The sequence below is a fragment of the Mesocricetus auratus genome, unplaced genomic scaffold, assembly GCF_017639785.1.
Source record: "Mesocricetus auratus isolate SY011 unplaced genomic scaffold, BCM_Maur_2.0 Super-Scaffold_6731, whole genome shotgun sequence".
NCBI lineage: Eukaryota > Metazoa > Chordata > Mammalia > Rodentia > Cricetidae > Mesocricetus > Mesocricetus auratus.
The window spans coordinates 16,115,959-16,136,792 of record NW_024429185.1 but is presented as its reverse complement, the minus strand read 5'-3'; the positions used below and the strand labels follow the sequence as shown (position 1 = coordinate 16,136,792).

The window sequence follows — 20,834 nt, the reverse complement described above, 5'->3', positions numbered from 1 at the left end:
TAGTCTCAGTAGTAACTATGTTGTAGAAGTTTGAAAATAAGGAAGAAAGACATACTGCACCTTGAGCAGTAATCTTTTACAGCTAGAGACAAGCTTGAATTTGTAGCTCTTGGCTAGTATATAAACTGCAACTGTTGCCACCTGGCAGTGTATGTCTCAGTCAGTGCCTCATTCTATGAACTGCTGCCTGTAGTGTTTATCCAGTAGAATGTTTTGGCTTCAGGGAACAGAGTGCTTAAGTTGACAGTACCTTAATGTATACTTTTTTTTTTTTGCTTTAAAGTATCTTGAGGGGGATGTTCCTTAATTATAAAGTGATCTCATCTTTGAGAGTCTGTTGACCTTTGACTGGAAGGGCTGCCATATCTCCTAACATCACTTATTTTATCTATCTATCTATCTATCTATCTATCTATCTATCTATCTATACCTACCTAACTATCCATCTATCTATCTATACCTATCTATCTATCTATCTATCTATCTATCTATCTATCTATCTATCTATACCTACCTACCTATCTATCTAAAATAGATTCTTCTCTAATACATTACATTCCAACCACAGTTTGCCCTCCCTCCACTCCACCCATCTTTTCCCCAGGTCCCCTCTCACCCAGATTCATTCCCTCTCTGTTTCCTCTTCAGAAAAGAGCAGGCTTCCAAGAGACAAAAGCCAAACAGGACAAAACAAGATACAATAAGACAAGACAAAAGCCCTCGTAGTGAGGTTGGACAAGGCAACCAAGTAGGAGGAAAAGCGTCCCAAGAGCAGGCAAAAGACAAAGAGGCATACCCACTTCCACTCTTAGGAATCCCACAAAAACATCAAGCAAACATTGGTTCTACCCTAAGTCTTTGAGCTATTCAGTCTCCAGTTCCAGGCCATGCAGGAAGTGTAGGCCATATGTCTGGAATCGAACCAGACATTGATTGGATACTCCCACAAGTTTTCTGCCACCATTGCCATAGCACAGCTTGCATGACTTGACGTGTTATAACACACTAGCAGATTAAAAGTGTTAGCTTGACCAGGAAATGCTAGTTGAGCTGTATTTGAGTGCAGGATTTTTCTTTAATTGTCAACCAGCTCCTTTTACTCCAATTAAATTCTCACAAGCAAATATAAAGCAAAATCAATTGCCTAGCTAATTAGCAATGTTTTAAAATCATTTCCACTCAGGTTTACCTAGCAAACTCCTATAGGTTTGGGTAATAATTATGATAACAATAAATACAGACTCTTTGAGCTAAAGGAATAGGGAACTTAATTGCAGTCATTTGAAGGGCTACATTTGATTTAAAAAGTTATTAGCCTTACAGATGGTATCTTAGACTCAATCCTTCTTCCCAATATTCTAGTCTTAATGTGTTGCTAAGAGTCCTCACAACTGGAAAATGGCTGAAGGTGGTCTTGTAATTACATGCATGTCAGAATCAGTGAGTGCATCTATTAGAACCACATCACATGGATGCCAAGAGAGCCAAGGAAAGAATCAATATGATCATCTAAGAATAATCAGTTTTCAACCCTAAAGGCCATGAATGTAGCCTGTTATTTAGCTGGCAGATGTGGTCTGTCTACTGAGGAGTCAAAGCCATAGATTATATAATTGGTCAACTTATACATATTTTTAAACTGATTTTGTACTGTCATGTTAGAAGCTACAATCCACCTCAGGTATACCTCTGCCCTCCTTTGCCTTTTCTGTGCAACAATAGCCCTCTTTTCACCCAGTGGTAGGAGGATTAAAATGGCAAGATAGTGTCCTACCTGTTCAAATTGTGCTTCTGATGCCGGTATTCCTCCTTGCAGTTTAAGGCCTCTGACCCAGCAGACACCAGAACTAAAGAACCTTTGTAAGTAGTTTCTCATTAAAGGTGTGTTAGGAGTGCTTACCCAAAGTCTGAGTCCCTCATTTTCCTGCTTCTGCATCCTAGCAGAGTCTCTGAATTACTGTCTTAAACCAACGATGCAATCCTTTCTATTTCTCTATTGTCCCAGAAGTGTTTATATAGTTTAGTCTTGTTAACTAAAAGCATAAGAAGTATACTAAAGAATCTAACACTAAGTGAAATTAGTAGACAGTGTGGTGGTGGACAGTACATATGAACAAGACATTTTCTTCATTTGAAATTGGCTTTTGTTATCAATTTAGATAAATATACTTAAAAATCTTATAATGTCACATTAGATATTATAAGTACCTTTCAAAAATATCTTTTCCATCATTTCTTTTAGCATACTTTCTCTGCTAGGTTTTCTTGCTTGATATAACCATAGTTTCAGATACATGATCACTTTCCAGAGTTAATATGTAAGATAGTTGTCTTTCTTGCCTGTCTTTAGCAATTGATGCCTAACAACATGGCTGCTGTTTTGGAAACATAAATGACATCTTCCCCTCTGCTTTTGGATGTCTCCAACTATAAGCTTCCAGCAGCTTAATCATGGATTTCAAAGTATGTGACTAGCATCAGTATAACATTAACTTTATTTTTAATAAATATTCCACAGTGTATAGTAATCATTAGATTATTTAATGTTTTCTTCTCTCACCATAAACTTTTTAGGAATGCCTTCTTTAGAATCAGAATCCTAAGGGTGAACCATTCTAGGCCATGGTCATTCCTGTACAGTGATCTGCTGTGGCTACTGATTTGGGCCAGAGCTCTAGCCTCTAAGAAGCAAATGTGTGGCATTTCCATGTATCCTGAGGGAGGGTCATACTAAGCATCTATATCTCGTAGGAGTCATGTTACTTTGATTTGAAGTAAATAACCTCTGTACTGTTTCCTCCTCCATAGAATAGGTAGTTAGAATACTAGTGGCATTGTGATGATTAAATAAAATAAAGCAAATTAAATGATTAGTGCCTCTAACTGCTCACCAGCTATGTCTAGTTTTGTGTTCCCCAGATGCAGCTTCAGTAACTTATGATTTGAAGAGCAGATGCTTCTCTGGGCCTTCAAGTTCTTCTCAAACCTTTAGATGCTAGTAAATAACTCTTCACAGCCTATAAAGTGGTTCTTCATAGAGTGTGCATCAGTCAGATCAAGATACTCAGACTCTGGTGAGAGTTTTTTGCCTTTAGTGTATGACATGTATACACAGGAACATGTTTTGATGATTATTTCCAAAGCTGCTTCAGAGCTCCTAAATATATTTCAAATATCCATGTGTCTAAGGACATTCAAATGTCTTGGGATCATCTTGAAACTATGACTTTGTTTTCAGAGTTGAATGTATGTATACATGTGGCAAATGCAATATTTGTATATGACTTTTATAAAGCAAGAAGTTTAAATCAGCTAAGAGTCATGTGCAAACATCATTTTCTCCTTAGTTTGGGATATTAGTAATCACACCTTAGCTAATTTTCTCAGCCTAGAGTCAGGTGAAAATAGAATGGAGTTTTCTTAGAGTTTTACCTCAGCTAAGAGCAGCTGTTTCAGAAACAATTACAGTGATGACTCTACATTTAATTGTTGATAGTAGTTTCTGATTTGAGAAGAACCATCATATCACTCAGTCATTTTAATGATGCACCTTAGTCACAGACTATTAAGAGGCCCTTTAGTAACTCACAGATGTGCCTCATTTCTGTTTCAAGCTATTCAAACTAATTAATAAGGATCACAGTTATTTAAAACTTAAATAACAAGGTTCATGCTATTTGCCTAATGTCATTGTTTTCTTTCTTTTGAAAAACAGGCAGAAAAATCTGTCTTGTATCTACCCTGCATTTCCCTGCATTTCTCTTTGAATTTTCATTTACCTACCTTTTACATGAGACTTCCTGTTGACATGTTCTAGCCACAAGGAATTTCAGGTACATATGGTCAATACTCAGCCATTTCTTGGCATCCTTCATTTTTATACACCACAAAGTCCTTGGAAGCCAAGATCCTGCCAATTTAAGTACTATACATAAAGTGGTTTCTCCTGAATCCCACACTTAAGCCAAAATAAGCTGGTTTTTCCACCCTCTGGACAAAATGTGGTGTTAGGATAAGATTTGCTTCAGTTACCACAGTAAGGGGATTAGTCATAGGGTACTGCCACCATCCACAACTGTCACTTCTCCACAGTATGGACAATGTGGGGCCTCTGCTCTTAGAAAGAAGAGGTGGCAGCTCCCGTTCTTGGTACACCCTTTCTTAGTTCTATGCAGGATAGAACCTTCCAATAAATAACTTCATTTTGGGTACAGCAGTAATAGGAAAGCTTACCACTATTAAGGGAAAAAACTCTTTCTTCAGAGGGTTCTTGTCCCTGGTCACTCTTTGTGAGGAAAAGATTGTTGGTAACAGAGACAGGAGTAACTTTGTACAAAAGATCCGTTTTTCAGAATCATTCCCAGTGTCTGTAACACCTCTGAAAAGGCATGGGGAAATACGCTACAGTGCTGCCTTGTGAGATGGCCCATTTTGGTTGCCATGTATCATTTCTGAACTACTGAAGGTCACCAGGCATTGAGTGGGCTGTACACACTGACAGAAGAGAGAAAATCTTGCAAAACTTAGTGTATATAACAAGATGAATTAACTAGATGAACAGCCTTAAATTTCACATCAGAATGTCTTATGCCTTTGTTTCACTGCAAGTAGAGTGATTTCATTTGTAAAAGATACCCTCAGATAGGTCATTCCTAATTATGCAAGGTTTGTTTTTTTATATTTTTAATTAAGATTAGGTAAGGATAACAAGTGCTAGGCTGAGCTAGGCCAGTGGATTTCATGTTTACCTTGTGTTTCTGCAGTGCTGTAGGAAAGAAACTGCTGTCAGATAGCAGAGCAGTCTCCCTGATCATTGTGTATGTTCTGAGACTTGAGTGTGGCCTGTTCAGGGCTGTCTGCAGGCACTCTCAACTGTTACTGTTTGGAAAGTGTAACTTTCAAAGGAAATTGTACCTGTTAAGCTTTACATTATTCTGGCTATAAATATTGTAGCTCATTCACATTTTCCATTTCACCATGATTAAAATAAGAGAAAAATTATGTGTCAGTTCTCATGAAAGGAAAATTAGAAATCTAGATGGAACTAATTTGTGTGATAAACAAATTTTTTTGCTAAAATTTAAGTATTATTAAAGCCTTCAAAATAATCAACCAATATTGGCTTGTTTTTACTTTTTTGTGTGTGTGGGTTTTTTTGGATTTTTAAAAATGTTTTATTTAAATTAGAAACATGCATACTTCAAATGTCAATCCCAGCTCCCTCTCCCACCCCTCCTCCCTTGTCTCCCCCTCTCCACCCACCACCCTCACCTCCCAGCCCAATCCCCACATCATTCCCCAGGGAGGGTGAGGTCCTCCTTGGGGGGGTCTCCAGAGTCTTTCATTTCATCCAGGACAGGACCGAGGCCCTTCCCCATGTGTCCAGGCTGAGAGATCATCCCTCCATGTGGAATGGGCTCCCAAAGTTCATTTGTATGCCATGGTGAACACTAATCTACTACCCAAGGTCCCAGAGATTTCTGAGGCCTCCTCACTGACACTACATTCATGGAGTCTGGATCAGTCCCCTGCTGGCCTCTCAGCCATCCGTCGGGGGTTCAAAAGCTCCCCATTGTCCAGTCAGCTGTCTTTGTGGTTTTCACCAGCACGGTCTTGACCCCTTTGCTCATCACTCCTCCATCTCTGTCACTGGGTTCCAGGGGGTCAGTTCTGTGTTTGGCTGTTGAGTATCTGTCTCTGCTTCCAGCAGTCACTGGGTGAAGGTTCTAGGATGTCATATAAGGTAGGCATCAACCTTATCATCAGGTAGGGGCTATTAATGTAGTCTCTCCACTATTGCTTAGTTTTCAAGTTGGTATTATCCTTGTAGATCTCTGGAAATCTCACTAGTGTCCGCTCTCTTCTCAAATCTATAATGACTCCATCTATTATGGTATCTCTCATCCTGCTCTCCTCTATTGTTACCCCAACTCAACCCTCATGCTGCCCCATGTCTTCTTCTCCCCTCCTCTTATCCCTCTCTCTTTTTCCTTGTTCCCTCCCCCCCCCATGTTCCCAATCTGCTCAGGAGATCTTGCCTCATCCCACTTCTCTAGGGTATAATGCATATCTCTTGGGAACCTCCCTGTTTCCCAGACTCACTGGCCCTGGGATTGTAGGTTGACACTCCCCTGATCCATGTCTAAAATCCATATATGAGTGAGTACATACCATGTTTGTCTTTTTGTGACTGGATTACCTCACTCAGGATGGTTTCTTCTAGTGCTGTCCATTTGCCTGTAAATTTCAAGATTCCATTGTTTTTTTTTCTGCTGAGTAGTACTCCATTGTGTAAATGTACCATATTTTCTCTATCCACTCTTCAGTTGTGGGGCATCTAGGTTGCTTCCAGGATCTAGATATTACAAATAATGCTGCTATGAACATAGTAGAACAGACATCCTTGTTGTATGAATGTGCATCTTTTGGGTATATGCCTAAGAGTGGAATTGCTGGGTCTTATGGTAGACTGATTCCCATTTTCCTGAGGAATCTCCATACTGATTTCCAAAGTGGTTGTACAAGTTTGCACTCCCATCAGAAATGGACGAGTGTTCCCTTTTCTCCACATCCTCTCTAATAAGCTGTCATTGGTGTTTTTTATTTTAGCCATTCTGACAGGAGTAAAATAATATCTCAGGGTTGCATTTCCCAAATGTCTAAGGATGTTGAGTGCTTACTTAGATGTTTCTCGTCCATTTTAGACTCCTCTATTGAGAATTCTCTATTTCTTTCAGTCCCCCACTATTTAATTGGGTCCGTCGGTTTTTTTGGAGAGTAGCTTCTTGAGCTCTTTGTAAATTTTGGAGATCAGCCCTCTGTCAGTGAATATCTTTTATCAATCTTGGGTTGCCTTTTTGTCTTGCTGACTGTGACCTTTGCCTTATAGAAGCTTCTCAGTTTCAGGAGGTCCCATTTATTAATTGTCAATCTTAGTGTCTGTTCTATGGGAGTTATGTTCAGGTCTGCTGTACCAATTCGTTCAAGGGTACCTCCCACTTTCTCTTCTAAGAGGTTCAGTGTGGCTGGATTTATGTTGAGGTCTTTGATCCATTTGGACTTAAGTTTTGTGCATGGCGATAGACATGGATCTATCTGCAGTTTTCTACATGCCAATATCCAATTATGCCAGCACCATTTGTTGAAAATACTATCTTTTTTCATTGTATAATTTTAGCTTCTTTGTTGAAAATCAGCTGTTCATGGGTTTGTGGATTAATCTCAGGGTGTTCAATTTGATTCCATTGGTCTACCTGTCTATTTTTGTGCCAATACCAAGCTGTTTTCAGGACTACAGCTCTATAATAGAGCTTGGGGTGATGCACAGCCTAAACTAGCCTAAACTCCTGCCTCAGTCTCTTTGGTACTGGGATTGTAGGATCTGTATGCATCCTTTTTAAAAATCTCAGTCACTTAGATTCTGAGACAGTCTTCTGCCATCTTCCTTATCTCTGATATTTCTTGTTCAAAGTCTTTAATCTTTATCCACTCATTTTGTTTTAAACTCCTACCAGGGAGACCATGTTTATGAGTTTTATTTTTAATGTAATTTTAGTAATTCTTTGAGGATTTTACATATGCATACCATGGCATACCATGCATCACATCCCCCCTCCTCTAACTTCCCCACATCTTCCTCTATTTCCTCCAAACATTGTGTCCTTTTAATTTTTATTTATTTTGTTTGTGTTTTGCCTGCATGTATGTCTGTGCATCACATGTGCTGAGAGGCCAGAAGAGCCCACCAAGTATCCTGTTTCTGAAGTTAGAGAGTTGTAACCCACCAATGTGGATGTTGGGAGTCCAACCCCAGACCTCTGGAAGAGCAGCTAGACTTCTTAAAGGCTGTGCTGTCTCTCCAGCCTTGTCCTTTAATTTAATGTTTTAATTTAATTAAAATATAGTTTCATCAATACCCCTTACCCCTCCTATGCCTCCCACTCCCTCTCAAATTCCGGGCTCCTTTTTTTTCATTATTATTGTTACATATATTTTTATCACCTCATTTATTTCCACTCTATCTTGTTAGTAGTTAATTGCCTCTTAAATCTTTGTAGTTAATCCATCATTATTTCAACCCCCGCCCTCTAGTGTGTGTCCCTTGTCCTTTGCCTACCCTCATTCTCTCCCTTTTGCCCCCTCTCAACTTGGAATACATTGAACAAGTACTGTAGCACTGAGCCTCACTAGGTCCAAACACCCTCATTTGTTTTGAGGCAGAGTCTCACTACTCCATATTGGCCTCAAACTCCTTGAATTCCTAATCTTTCTGTCTCCACTTCCTGAATTCCAAGATTATAAATATGTACTGCCACTCCTAATTTTTGCTTGTTTGTTTGTTTTTATGTGGCCCTGTATTTATTCTAGACAAGTGCTCTTGAAACCAATTGAGCCACATCTCCAGCCCATCTCTTGTTTTGCTGTTACTTTTCATAATTATTTCCCTCTTTATCAAGCCAGAAAAATTGGTTATCATTCACTTTTCATTATGTGTTGGGCTAGTGTCCAGCATATTTATCAAGTACGTTCATCACTTAATTTTATTTGTGTGATATAAAGAGTTTTAAAATTTGGTGTTTTAATCTATTACTTCCTAGTTCTACTGTTTTTCTACATGCCCAAACTTGGATATCTGTGGTAGCCAACTACATAATTTATTTTTTATATTATAGTCATCTCCACAGGTTACACATTGTTAGATTTCCTAAAACTTCCTGTGTGTGGATAATAGTGAAACTATCTGTGTATACCTTGTTTTTTCTATGTATATGTAACTATGATAAACCTTAACTCATCAGTGAGTTAATTAATAGAAAACTCATAACAATCTGTTATAATGAAAAGCATGTACTTTCTTCAATGTGACCTATGGAATTCCACCTTTTTTTTAAAGGCATCACCTTATGAGTTCCCTTTGCTAGCAAGGGGACTTTTAAAGTAAAGTACATGTCAGTTGAACACAAGTACTGTAACACCAGGACAACAGATCCCATAACCTGAGTGGAATTTCTGTCATTTACAACAAGGACACAAATCAGATGAGGTGGGGCTGGGAAGCTTGTGACCTCACACTCCAATATGATGATTAATTTAAAACTTAAGAAGTTTTAGGAAATATTTCTGGAATCCATACACACACACACACACACACACACACACACACACACACACACACATTTTTTAACAAGGTTGGCTAAATCGCAGGTCAGTCAGAAAACAGAACCACAATAAGAAAGGACTGCTACATTGCAAATTCAAGCTGTAGACCATTGCCTCACTTTGTGATGTAGCCTTCAGAGGTTTTCTCATATATGTGACTAGAGCATACAAATCTTGCTAGAAAATTAAACAATGTTATAATTCAAGTTGAGACTTTCTCTCAAATACTTAATACTTCCCTCTTTCCTGAAATCAGCCCAACCTTATATATTATGTTACTTTTGCACTCATGATACAATATAAGCTGAGATGGTCTTCAATGTTTCCCTCGTTCAAAGCTATTGAGACCTTTCCACTTCTTCAAATCTCATCCAAGTGTTGTAGCTCCCAGTAATTATTTCTCGAATTGAACTGATAAGATGCTTATTTCACATGTTGATTTAAGTTTTATTCAACCATTGTGTACCACTAATTTGTCTTGTGGGTGTATTTTAGTTATTTATCTGTCTCTTCTTTGGGTAAAATACTTTGTCTACACTACTCAGTTTCTAATCCTGCATACCACACCTATGTAAAGCTTTTAAGATTGATGTGTACACAGAGACACGTAAATATGCATGTACATAAATCTGTTGTATAAACTAGCCTCTGAGTATTCATACATCTTAACTACAAAGTTTAAATGGATATTCTCTTTTCTTTTTTTTTTAGATTTTTTTTACTTAAATTAGAAACAAGCTTGCTTCACATATCAATTCCAGCTCCCTCACCCTGCCTCCTCCCTCACCCTGCACGAAATCCCCAGCCCCCTACCCAAACCCTACTCCATTCCCCAGGGAAGGTGAGGCCCTCCATGGGGGATATCCAGAATCTGTCATTTTGTTCAGGGCAGGGCCTAGACCTTCCCCCAAGAGTCCAGGCTGAGAGAGCATCCCTCATTGTGAGATGGGCATCCAAAGCCCATTTATATGCCAGGGATAAATACTGATCTACTACCCAAGGCCCCATAGATTGCCTAGGCCTCCTCACTGGCACCCGCATTCAGGGAGTCTGGATCAGTACCATGCTGGCCTGCCAGGCATCAATCTGGGGTTCAAGAGCTCCTCCTTGTTCAGGTCAACTGTTCTGTATGTTAAAGCAGTCCAGTCTTGACCCCTTTGCGCATCAGTCCTCCCTCTCTGTCACTGGGTTCTAGGAGTTCAGTTCAGTGTTTGGCTGTGGGTATCTGCCTCTGCTTCCATCAGTCATTGGTTGAAAGTTTTCTGTTTCCCAGACTCTCTGGCAGTGGAATTGTAGGCTGACACTCCCCTGATCCTTGTCTAAAATCCATATATGAGAGAGTACATACCATGTTTGTCCTTTTGTGGCTGGGTTATCTCACTTGATAGTTTCTTCTAGTACCGTCCATTTGCCTGCAAATTTCAAGATTCCATCTTTTTTTCTGCTGAATAGTATTCCATTGTGTAAATGTACCACATTTTCTCTATCTTCAGTTGAGGGTCATCTAGGTTGCTTCCAGGTTCTGGCTATTACAAATAATTCTGCTATGAACATAGTGGAACAGATGTCCTTGTTGTATGAATGTGCATCTTTTGGGTATATGCCTAAGAGTAGAATTGCTGGGTCTTGTGGTAGACTGATTCCCATTTTCCTGAGGAATCTCCAAATTGATTTCCAAAGTGGCTGTATGAGTTGGCACTCCCTCTAGCAGTAGAGGAGTGTTCCCCTTTCTCCACATCCTCTCAAGCATAAATTTTCTTAAAAGTCTCAAAATCTTTGGGGTTGATTAGATGGCTCATTTAGTGAATCAAGGTGTCTGCACCCATTAATGGCCTTTAGAGCCTCCTTTAGGGGTAAATCCTTGAGAAAAATTTTATGAAGCAAATATTAATAAGTTTATAATCCAGGTAGTGGTGGTGTGTACCTGTAATCTCAGCACCTAGGAGGCAAAAGCAGGTGGATCTCTGAGATCAAGGACAGCCTATTCTACAAAGGGAGCTCCAGGACAGCCAGGGCTACCCAGAGAAACCCTGTCCCAAACCTTCCCCCAGCCCCCACAAAAAAGAAGAAAGAAAGAAAGAAAGAAGCTTTTAGTATAAACATTATGAATTTGTCTTTTTCTGAAGAAATTAGGCATAATGTCTGTTTTTGTATACAAATTTCATATACCCCCACAGTAACATTTCTTTAGAAATATTTTTAAGGAACATCTGCTTTGGCCAAAAGTTCAACTTCTGAACTTCTCTTTATTCCTTAGGGAAGCTCACTACAAGATGGGACACTGTTGTGGTCTATTGCATTTACCTAAAAATACACTTTTAGAATTCTCCACAAGTGAAAACTAGCAACTACACCCTGATCACAAGATGTGATTCTAAAAGTTGAACAGAATAGAATTTGCATTAGAAATTAAACTTTAAATAAACAATGGGATTAAATAAGTAAATATGAAACTCAAGTATATTTTGGGAAAGGAAAAAGGAAGAATCAAGCAAATGACAGACTGAGCAGCCGCTCTATCGTTGTAAGCCTGCTCTTTCTTACTTGCTGCTACTTTGAACTGATCCTCTGCTTGCTGGCTACACCTCCTATGCCTACCTGGGCTGACCTGCCTGCTCCAGAGAGGAGGCTTAGGCTCAAACTGGCACCTGTCTCCTTTCCTCATAAAAACTACAAAGTTGGCTTATTTCAGGTCATTTCCCCAGTTTTCAGGATTGTGTTTAAAACCACATGTGTGCTTATTTCTTTGCATTCAATTATTTTAGAGAACGTAAGTTAGATTAGATATGTAAGTATTCAAAATTTGTGTTCTATAAAAAGGAAGTGACCAACTGTGTATTATTATTAAATATATTTTATGATAGTTAATGAACCAAATATCAAGGTTACTGTGTAACTAAGTAGCATCAAATGATTTTGAAATGGCACCATACTGTATCTAGAGAAGCATAAAATTATTTTGTATAATTATAACAGGGATACTAGAATTAATTTATGTCTTCTAATTGGTAATTTTGATATGAATAAAGTATTTTGATACATAATAAACATTCCTTTTCCTTTAAATCATTTCAATTAAAATTCAACACCAGAATAATTCTCAAATAGTTCTATCGTTTGGCAAACAAACATGACTCACTTTTTTCTAGGTGGGTCAATTAAACATACAGTCAACTCTCAATCATTCAGACTAACGGAGGAAGGGATGGAACAAGCATTAAAATTTGTGTAGGTCCCACCCCCTCAAGCACCGCGAAAGCAGCCTCACTCCAAAAGAAAGCTTCCTAGCTTATCTTAGTATATTATGTAGCCTTTGCTTCCAAGGAGTCAGTGCAGCATGCTTAAACTGACAGGAAAGCTTCACACGGTCATGGTCTGCTCTTCTTCGTGTGCATTTTATAGTTGCTGCCTTAGCTTTGCTTTTATAGGATTACAGTACACAAGAAAACTTGGTAATGTTGCTGTTAAGATTCTGGTGGCTCGTAAATCAGCTTTACATAAAAAGCTTTACCGCTGAATTGCAATCTGTAGATAATTATTACCTTTCAAAAGCATTACCTCATGGTACCAAATTGCTTTTTAAAAAACTTAATACAAAATTTTAATGAGAAAGTTTTTTATCTTTGAGTCTTTCATAAAAATTATTCCAACTTTAAAATTCTAATGTGTGCAATATTTCTGAGTGAAGAGATGCTGAAGGAATTTATGTGTGAAAACAGTATGTTGCATGTACATTATATGTCATTTTCTCTGCCAATTAGCTGCACACATTATACTAGTATCCAGACACATGGATTCATGGGAATACATGCATCTGGAGAACTACAAGTTGAAATAAACACAGCTGCCTTTTATTTCAATGACTGCACATTCAAATGAACCTGACATTTATTTGAATGTGGCCTTCATACATGTAAGAGAACATTGCTTTCAAAATGTGGGTTTTTTTGTTGTTGACGTTTTTGTTGTTGTTGATTTTTAAGTGAAAGGTAGATACAAATGTGAGGGTAATGCTTCTCTGAACAACTCTGCATGCAGAGGAAAGGAAATTCAAAGATAAAAATCTGTCAAGTACACCTGAAATTTTTTGTCTTATATGCTTTCTCTCAGTGGTATTTCAACTAGATGCTTATAAAATTGAGTGATGCTGAAAGCCAAAGTAGTAAAACCATGAGTCAACCTGGAGTTCAGCCTTCTTCCCTGTAACTTAAATAATGTGCTTCTCTTTATTTCCAGAATAAAGTTGTTAGTGTTTCATTTGGAGACTCTAATAGTGTTTTGTTTTTGTTTTTGTCTCAAAAGGTTATTTCATTAAAATGTATACCACAGTATATATCTGAGCTTTAAAAAAATCATGCTTTCTCTTAGGAAAGGGAAGTATCTGTTGGAAAGCTCATTTTATAGTCTATGTCATGACTTGTCCGCATCCCCTCCTAAATTAGTCCATATTTTTATGCTTATTTTTAACTGTCATGAACCTTAACTTTGAATTTCCTACTTTACATTGCATGCATATTTTCAGCTATTCATACGGGTTTAGCGCAGGCTCGGTTTGTACTTTGCATGTTAAAGCTATAAACATTGTAGTAATGCTAGAAAGAACCTATGGCTATGGTTCTGCAATTGCCTCGTTACTAAAATTAATAAATCAAGGCTGAATTTGCTTATGTAGACTTGTCTTTCTGCCTTAGGGAGTGAGCTACTTTATGTCCAAGGGTATCCTAGATGATTCGCCAAAGGAAATAGCAAAATTTATCTTCTGTACAAGAACACTAAATTGGAAAAAACTGAGAATCTACCTTGATGAAAGGTAAAGCAAAAGTTAAGTTTTCATCAGAAATGAGTTGAGTAATGTTTTTGTTAACTTTTACTTTAAAAGCCATAGTACATAGAATAATCTAGTTGCAAAATTCAGTAAAAAACATAAAAAAGATTACTATACCTTACAATTGATTTGACCTTTTCTTTCTCATGCTAATAAAAACTTGCCATTATGAAGGTGACAAATGACCACATATGGCCTGATATAATGCTTGTAAACAGGTATAATAACAGCACTCAAAAGCTGAAGCAGAAGGATCTCACATATGTGGTCAGCCAGTACCACAGCGTGAGATGCTATCTCAGGAGCATGAATAGATAAAATCATAGAGAGCCCTAGGGCATCCCTGGGATTGCAAAATAAAATGAAGCATCTTGTGAAATTTGCAGTCCTCTCTTTTCTTCATAGGTAGCCATGAACTCAGTGTTTAGAGAACCAGAACTTTTAAGTCCTGAAATTGCCCATTTAAAAATATATTGTAAAGACAAGTTGTAAACTTCAAAACCTAGAGACTCTAAGGGTATGCATATAGTTATGTAATGTTTGCACAGGTAATTATGCACACATTTAAAAATTCTGAAAAGGTGAAGCTGAAGAGATGCCTCACAGTTAAGAGCACTTGTTCCTCCTGCAGAGGATCCTAGGAAGATTCCCAGCACGCACATGATGGCTCACAACCATTTATAACTCCAGTTCCAGGTCCTTTGTCCTCTTCTGACCTCAGTGGGCACCATATGCACACGGTGCACAGACAGACCTGCAGACTAAACACCCATACATTTAAAAAAGGTCTAAAATGATGACATTTAATAGTTGAATATTTCAGCCACACAAGTAGAGATGATGGACCATATGGCATTGTCCTCTGGTAGTTATTCACTTGTTCCCTTATTAATTGCAGACATAACAATATTGAGAGAGCATTTATATCAGCATGCTAGTCATTGAAAGAAGTCTCCTCTGAAAGGTGTTACTCTTAACTACTTTGTCTGTAAATGCTAGGGATCCTAGAGACTGGTGCTTCTTCTGTAGATCTTTCTGTAAATATTTAGCTTTGCTGACCTTGTGCTCTTTGTTGTATTTGCTTATAACTTTGCCATTTGTGTTGTGCAAGTAGACACAGGCCAACTAAACAAAGCACTATGGCCCTATTCCATTAAACCTGTTTACAAATACAAGGAGTGGGCCAGAGTTTGCCTGCTGGCTGTATTTGCATAACCCTGCCATGAGCAATTGGTCAAAATGAAAGCTATGATCATATAATCAAGTTTGAGTTTGGTAACAGTTGAAGAATGTTGTTACAAAGAGTCACAATATATGTAATGCTGTAGGTTAAAATATATAACATATATACATATGTTTATGTAATATACAATGTTTACATAATTATAAACACTTAAATATATTTCCATAGAATTATTACACCCAGCCAGGCAGTGGTGGTGCACGCCTTTAATCCCAGCACTCGGGAGGCAGAGGCAGGCGGATCTCTGTGAGTTCAAGGCTAGGTTGGACCGACAGCCTCCAAAACAATACAGAGAAACCCTGTCTCATAAAACCAAAAAAAAAAAATATATTACACCCATATGTTGGGATGGTGAGCAGCCACTAAAAAGAATGAAGTGAATATTTCTAAAGACAAAACTGTGCACAATAAATTGTGTATCAGGAAAGAAGAGCAGATTATAAAGCAGTGCGTAGTCTATGTGTGTGATTTTGGAGACTACGTAAATATCTCTTACCTTAGAAAATGTGTCTTGGTATAATACAGGAAGATTCTTTCTGACTTAAAGGGCATGGACTCTACTGCTGTTTGGACTTAGATCAAAAGGCCCTTGGAAAGAAGCAGCTTTTCTTTGCTTCTCTGATGGGGAGCCTGTGTGTCTGTGTGTAGCCCAGACTGGCCTTGAGCTCATGATCCTCCTGCCTCAGCCTCATGAGTGCCACCGTACCACGCCACACCAGCTGAGCAGCACTCTCAATACTTCCGTTTCATATTATAAGAAGAGTTATGTACTTCACTTCATCTTGTTTTAGCCTATTCATGAAGGAATTCAAAACAGTTTAACTTTGTAAATAATCATATTTAATGACTTTAAAGGGTAAGGGTAATATGTACTTTATAGGACTGACTGGTATGGTAATCAATAATGAAGTACTTTTATACAAAATGGAAAATTATGATTTTTCACTTGTTTTAGAAATATTAACTACAGCTGCACCTTTTTTTCTCATTCTGTAGGAGAGATGTCTTGGATGACCTTGTAACCTTGCATAATTTTAGGAATCAATTCTTGCCAAATGCATTGAGAGAATTCTTTCGTCACATTCATGCTCCCGAAGAACGTGGGGAGTACCTTGAAACTCTCATAACGAAGTTCTCACATAGGTTCTGTGCTTGTAATCCTGACCTAATGCGAGAACTTGGCCTTAGTCCTGGTAAGGATATCTGTGTATGTACACATGTGTGTGCAGACTTGCGTTTTACATTATTTTCCCAACTCCTACCACCTGCAGGAAAAAATAATCATAACAGGAGGCCTTTTTTTAACTTTGAGGAAAGCACTTCCACAAATTGTAAATATTTGTTTACCTGTTGCCACAGTGATGGCACATAGCAAGCACATAGCTTTATAAAGAAAGTTAGAATAACTATGTGAACTCCTTCAAGTTATTCTTACCTGTTATTTTTATCAGCCAATGTAAATTTTTTGAAGCATTTAATAAACTGTACAATAGATAACAATATTTTTCCACTAAACTTTTTTTTTGTTGTTTTTTTGTTTTTTCAAGACAGGGTTTCTCTGTGACTTTGGAGGCTGTCCTGGAAGTAGCTCTTGTAGACCAGGCTGGTCTCGAACTCACAGAGATCCGCCTGCCTCTGCTCCCGAGTGCTGGGATTAAAGGTGTGCGCCACCACCGCCCAGCCTCTAAACTTTATTTTAATGCAACTAATGTTCACTATGTATGTACATATATACGTGGGCTAGTTCTCAAGTCTCATATGTGTACTTTTATAGATTTACTTGTATCTTTGTATTTAAAAATGTGCTCATTGAACAATGATTGCAAAACAAAACATGGCTGTCATATGAAATGTGCTAAACATGTTTCATAAGATATGTTTAACATAGCTTTCTTAAGACTACAAGATTCTAAAATATAAACAGTATAGTACTGGGAATATCCTCACAGTTGTTCCTATTGTGATATTAAGCATCAAGTATTGTCCTGTGATATGTGAAAAAAAGAAATTACTCTCCTGCCTGTGCTTTCCCTAAAAATTGATTTTCGAAGTTCATGTGCAGATTCCACCCACCTTTAAAGTACATCTCTCAACTGGAAATAGTAATTTAACAATCTTAAAAATTCTTTACATTCTATTTTTAGTGCCAAGATAATACATTTCATGTCCATAAAAATGCTTTCAAATTAAATTAGGTTTTGTAAAAAGCATTCTTTGTAAACATATATTGATTTTTTTAACAGGGAAGATGATAAGTTGGTGGTGGAATTTAGTTTAATTATAGTTGAATGTAAATGTCCCATTTGAAAATGAAAATAAAGCAAATTCAGAAATGTTAAGTCTGGAATGTGTTTTTACAATAAATTCCTAAAGCATCCTGAAGTTCCTTTGAAGTAGAGAGAGTGCCCATTTCATTATTAATTGGACTGGATGAGTTACCTCAGTTTGCCTGGGCTTAGGTAGTTTCCCAGAACAGAACTTTTGAAGACTAACCTGGAAGATAAGCCTAGACTACCAGGGTGGGTTGGCTGCCCTTTGTGGTCTTCTGTGATATGAACTTTCGTCTCCTTAGCACCAGTGGATATTTTGAGCAAGCTAATGATTGATGTTTCCTTTCCCTCCCTCCCAGATGCTGTCTATGTCCTGTGCTACTCTTTGATTCTACTTTCCATCGACCTCACTAGTCCTCATGTGAAGAATAAAATGTCAAAAAGAGAATTTATTCGAAACACCCGCCGCGCTGCTCAGAACATTAGTGAAGATTTTGTAGGGCACCTTTATGACAACATCTACCTTATTGGCCACGTGGCTGCATAAAAGCACAACTGCTGGGACTTCAACTTTTTCCTCCAGACTAAAGCTATCCAGGAAAGGACTTGGCAGAAATGGGGTTGCATCAATGCTGGTCTCTCCAGCCCCTGCACCCCTGTATGCAGTCAGCTTGAATACACAGCCTCTTTTGGTTTCACTGTTTTCTAGCCTAGAAATTTCAGAACTAACTAACTAATTTTTATGAACTTTTCTTAATTTTGCTCATCATGTTTGCACAAAACAGCCACTGTATAACACAGCTGTTAGAGAATGTTAAACTGACATGTACTCTATAAGATGGAGTGTTTGTGTATTAGATTTGTCTGAAAACTATCCATTTCCATTCTTTAAAAAGTACCATGTAATGTATGCATATTTAACTAAAGAGATGTATAATCATAATTATTTTATTGTAAAGATTTTAACTAAAGATTTTCCTTTTCTCTTGAACTGAGTTTGGAAATTTATTTGACCCTGATCTAAGTGTATTGTTGGCTTTGTCAAAGTCGGATCTGGCCCTGGAAACCAATACCAGCTTCCCATTTCTTTGAACTTTGAAAAGGGTGTTGATTTGTTACTATTTTATATACTATGCAAAACTGGCCTTATTTGTATAACACATATCATTTGATTCATTTTTAAAACTTCTGGGTTAATAAAGTTTCGATGCATCCTTTAAATGTTTAGAATATAAAAAGTGTCAGAATTTAAAAGTCACCCTTCATTAGAACTTGGGGAAGTTTTTACTTCCTTTTTGCTGAAATACTTGGTCTTAACTATTTTCCTACTCTCGATCTATCTTCAAAGTTAATTAATAAAGGATATTATGCTGTGAATCACATTATACACTCTTGACTCTTCAAATATGTTTCAAGGGCTTTCCATGTGTTGTGTACTATGCTAGGCTACAGAATTCTGCATTCACAGGTGGCACATGCGTGTGTAATAAGAGGGAAAACTGGATTTTTGTTTTCTTGAATGATGCATTGGCCTCTGTCTCTCTGTCTACCTCCCTCTCTTATAGATGTCTCTCTTACCATCTGATACCTTCCTTCCTTTCTACTGCTCTCTTTTATCAAATTGACTATCTTTTTTTTTTCTTTTTGGTTTTACGAGACAGGGTTTCTCTGTATTATTTTTGAGGCTGTCGGTCCAGCCTGGCCTCGAACTCACAGAGATCCGCCTGCCTATGCCTCCCAAGTGCTGGGATTAAAGGCATGCGCCACCACCACCCGGCGCTCAAATTGACTATCTTTTTTTTTTTTTTTTTTTTTTTTGGTTTTTCGAGACAGGGTTTCTCTGTGGCTTTGGAGGCTGTCCTGGAACTAGCTCTTGTAGACCAGGCTGGCCTCGAACTCACAGAGATCCGCCTGCCTCTGCCTCCCGAGTGCTGGGATTAAAGGCGTGCGCCACCAACACCCGGCCAAATTGACTATCTTTTTAAGCCTTATTTCCCTATTATTTTATTTTTGATTTTCACACTCTGCCTCCTTTGTTTCAATATAATTTTCTTACAGAAATATTCAAACAGAGAACTGAAGCATTTTGCAGAGAAAGCCTGCACATCCCACCCAGACTCTATAATTACAGGTTCACTCTGTTTACCACATCATGTATTTATCCATCCCACCATCCATCAACTTAATGATTTTAAACATATCAAGATTTGCTTCAAAAATATATATTCTTTGTTGCTAAACACTCAAATTTATATGTCACTGACTAGAGGTCTACATTTTTAACCTTTTTTCACTTTGAGGTAAAATTTGCATTGAAGGAATGTGAAAGTATTGTGTGACTCTATAAATGCTGACCATGTATAAATCAAATTGCTATGTCAGTTATATGAAGTTTCTTAGCTATAATTAGTATTATACCTCTTTGTGTGACAGATTCTCTACCCACAATCTTTGTGTTGTAATAAAATTCAGTCTTTTATTTTTAACAAGCATCTTCACTTAAAATGAGGTAAGACAAATGCTCTTTTGTGTTTACTGATAATATAAATTTAAATAGTCTTATTATTTTGTGAAGATCCAAACTGTTTTTTTACAGTACTTTTTTTTCTCAAAATGAGAACATCTATTGTAGTTGGGGTCAATTAATTGTCATAGTTTTATTTGATGTGTTTTTGTTGCCTTATTTTATTGGAAATAGATTCTTCTCTCATATAATGCATCCTAACCAGTTTCCCCTTCCTCCAGTCCTCAGCTGTCTCTCACCTCCTGTTTCCCCTAAATCCACTGCCTCCTTACCTCTTCAGAAAAGAGCAGGCCTCCAAAAGATATCAGCCAAACAGGACAAAACAAGATACAGTAAGTCAAGGCAAAAGCCCTCATATAGGGGCTGGAAAAGGTAACCCAAGAGGAGGAAAAGAGTCTCAGGAGCAGACAAAAGAGTCAGAGAGGGAGCCCATGCTCTACACTGCCTGGGTGTCCAGGAACTGGAGACTGGATAGCCCAGAGACCTAGGGTAGACCCAAACACAACTGGGTCATCAGAGAGGCTTCCTTCAGCATCAGTGGGAAGCAAGTTCAGAAACACACAACCAGACATTATGCAGAGAGAGAGAAAGTCTTAATATGAGATTTCCATCAGGTCCCTCCCTTCAGAGCCAAAGCGGTTGAGGATACCAGGAGAACATAGCCCATTTAATCAACTAAGCCTACCTTACCTCACATGGCCTCCCAGAGACTGAAATGGCAAAAACATGGGGCCTGCATGTGTGTACAACAGTTCCACTGTGTATATGATGTGACTGTTAGCTAGTTGTTTTTTGTGGAACTCACACTTTTTC

General features: G+C 38.0%; 1 protein-coding gene across 2 annotated transcripts in view; it reads left to right on the top strand.

Annotated features, from left to right (window-relative positions):
• Positions 1–18,879, top strand: part of Fbxo8 (F-box protein 8) — a 41,385-nt gene extending 22,506 nt beyond the window's left edge. For both annotated transcript variants that reach the window (XM_005075150.4, XM_040742268.1), the window contains 3 exons: positions 13,851–13,969; positions 16,224–16,420; positions 17,857–18,879. In XM_005075150.4, coding sequence (XP_005075207.1) covers positions 13,851–13,969; positions 16,224–16,420; positions 17,857–18,044 — 504 coding nt within the window. In that variant the 3' untranslated portion in view covers positions 18,045–18,879. The remainder of the gene's footprint in view (positions 1–13,850; positions 13,970–16,223; positions 16,421–17,856) is intronic.
• Positions 18,880–20,834: the final 1,955 nt, after the last annotated feature.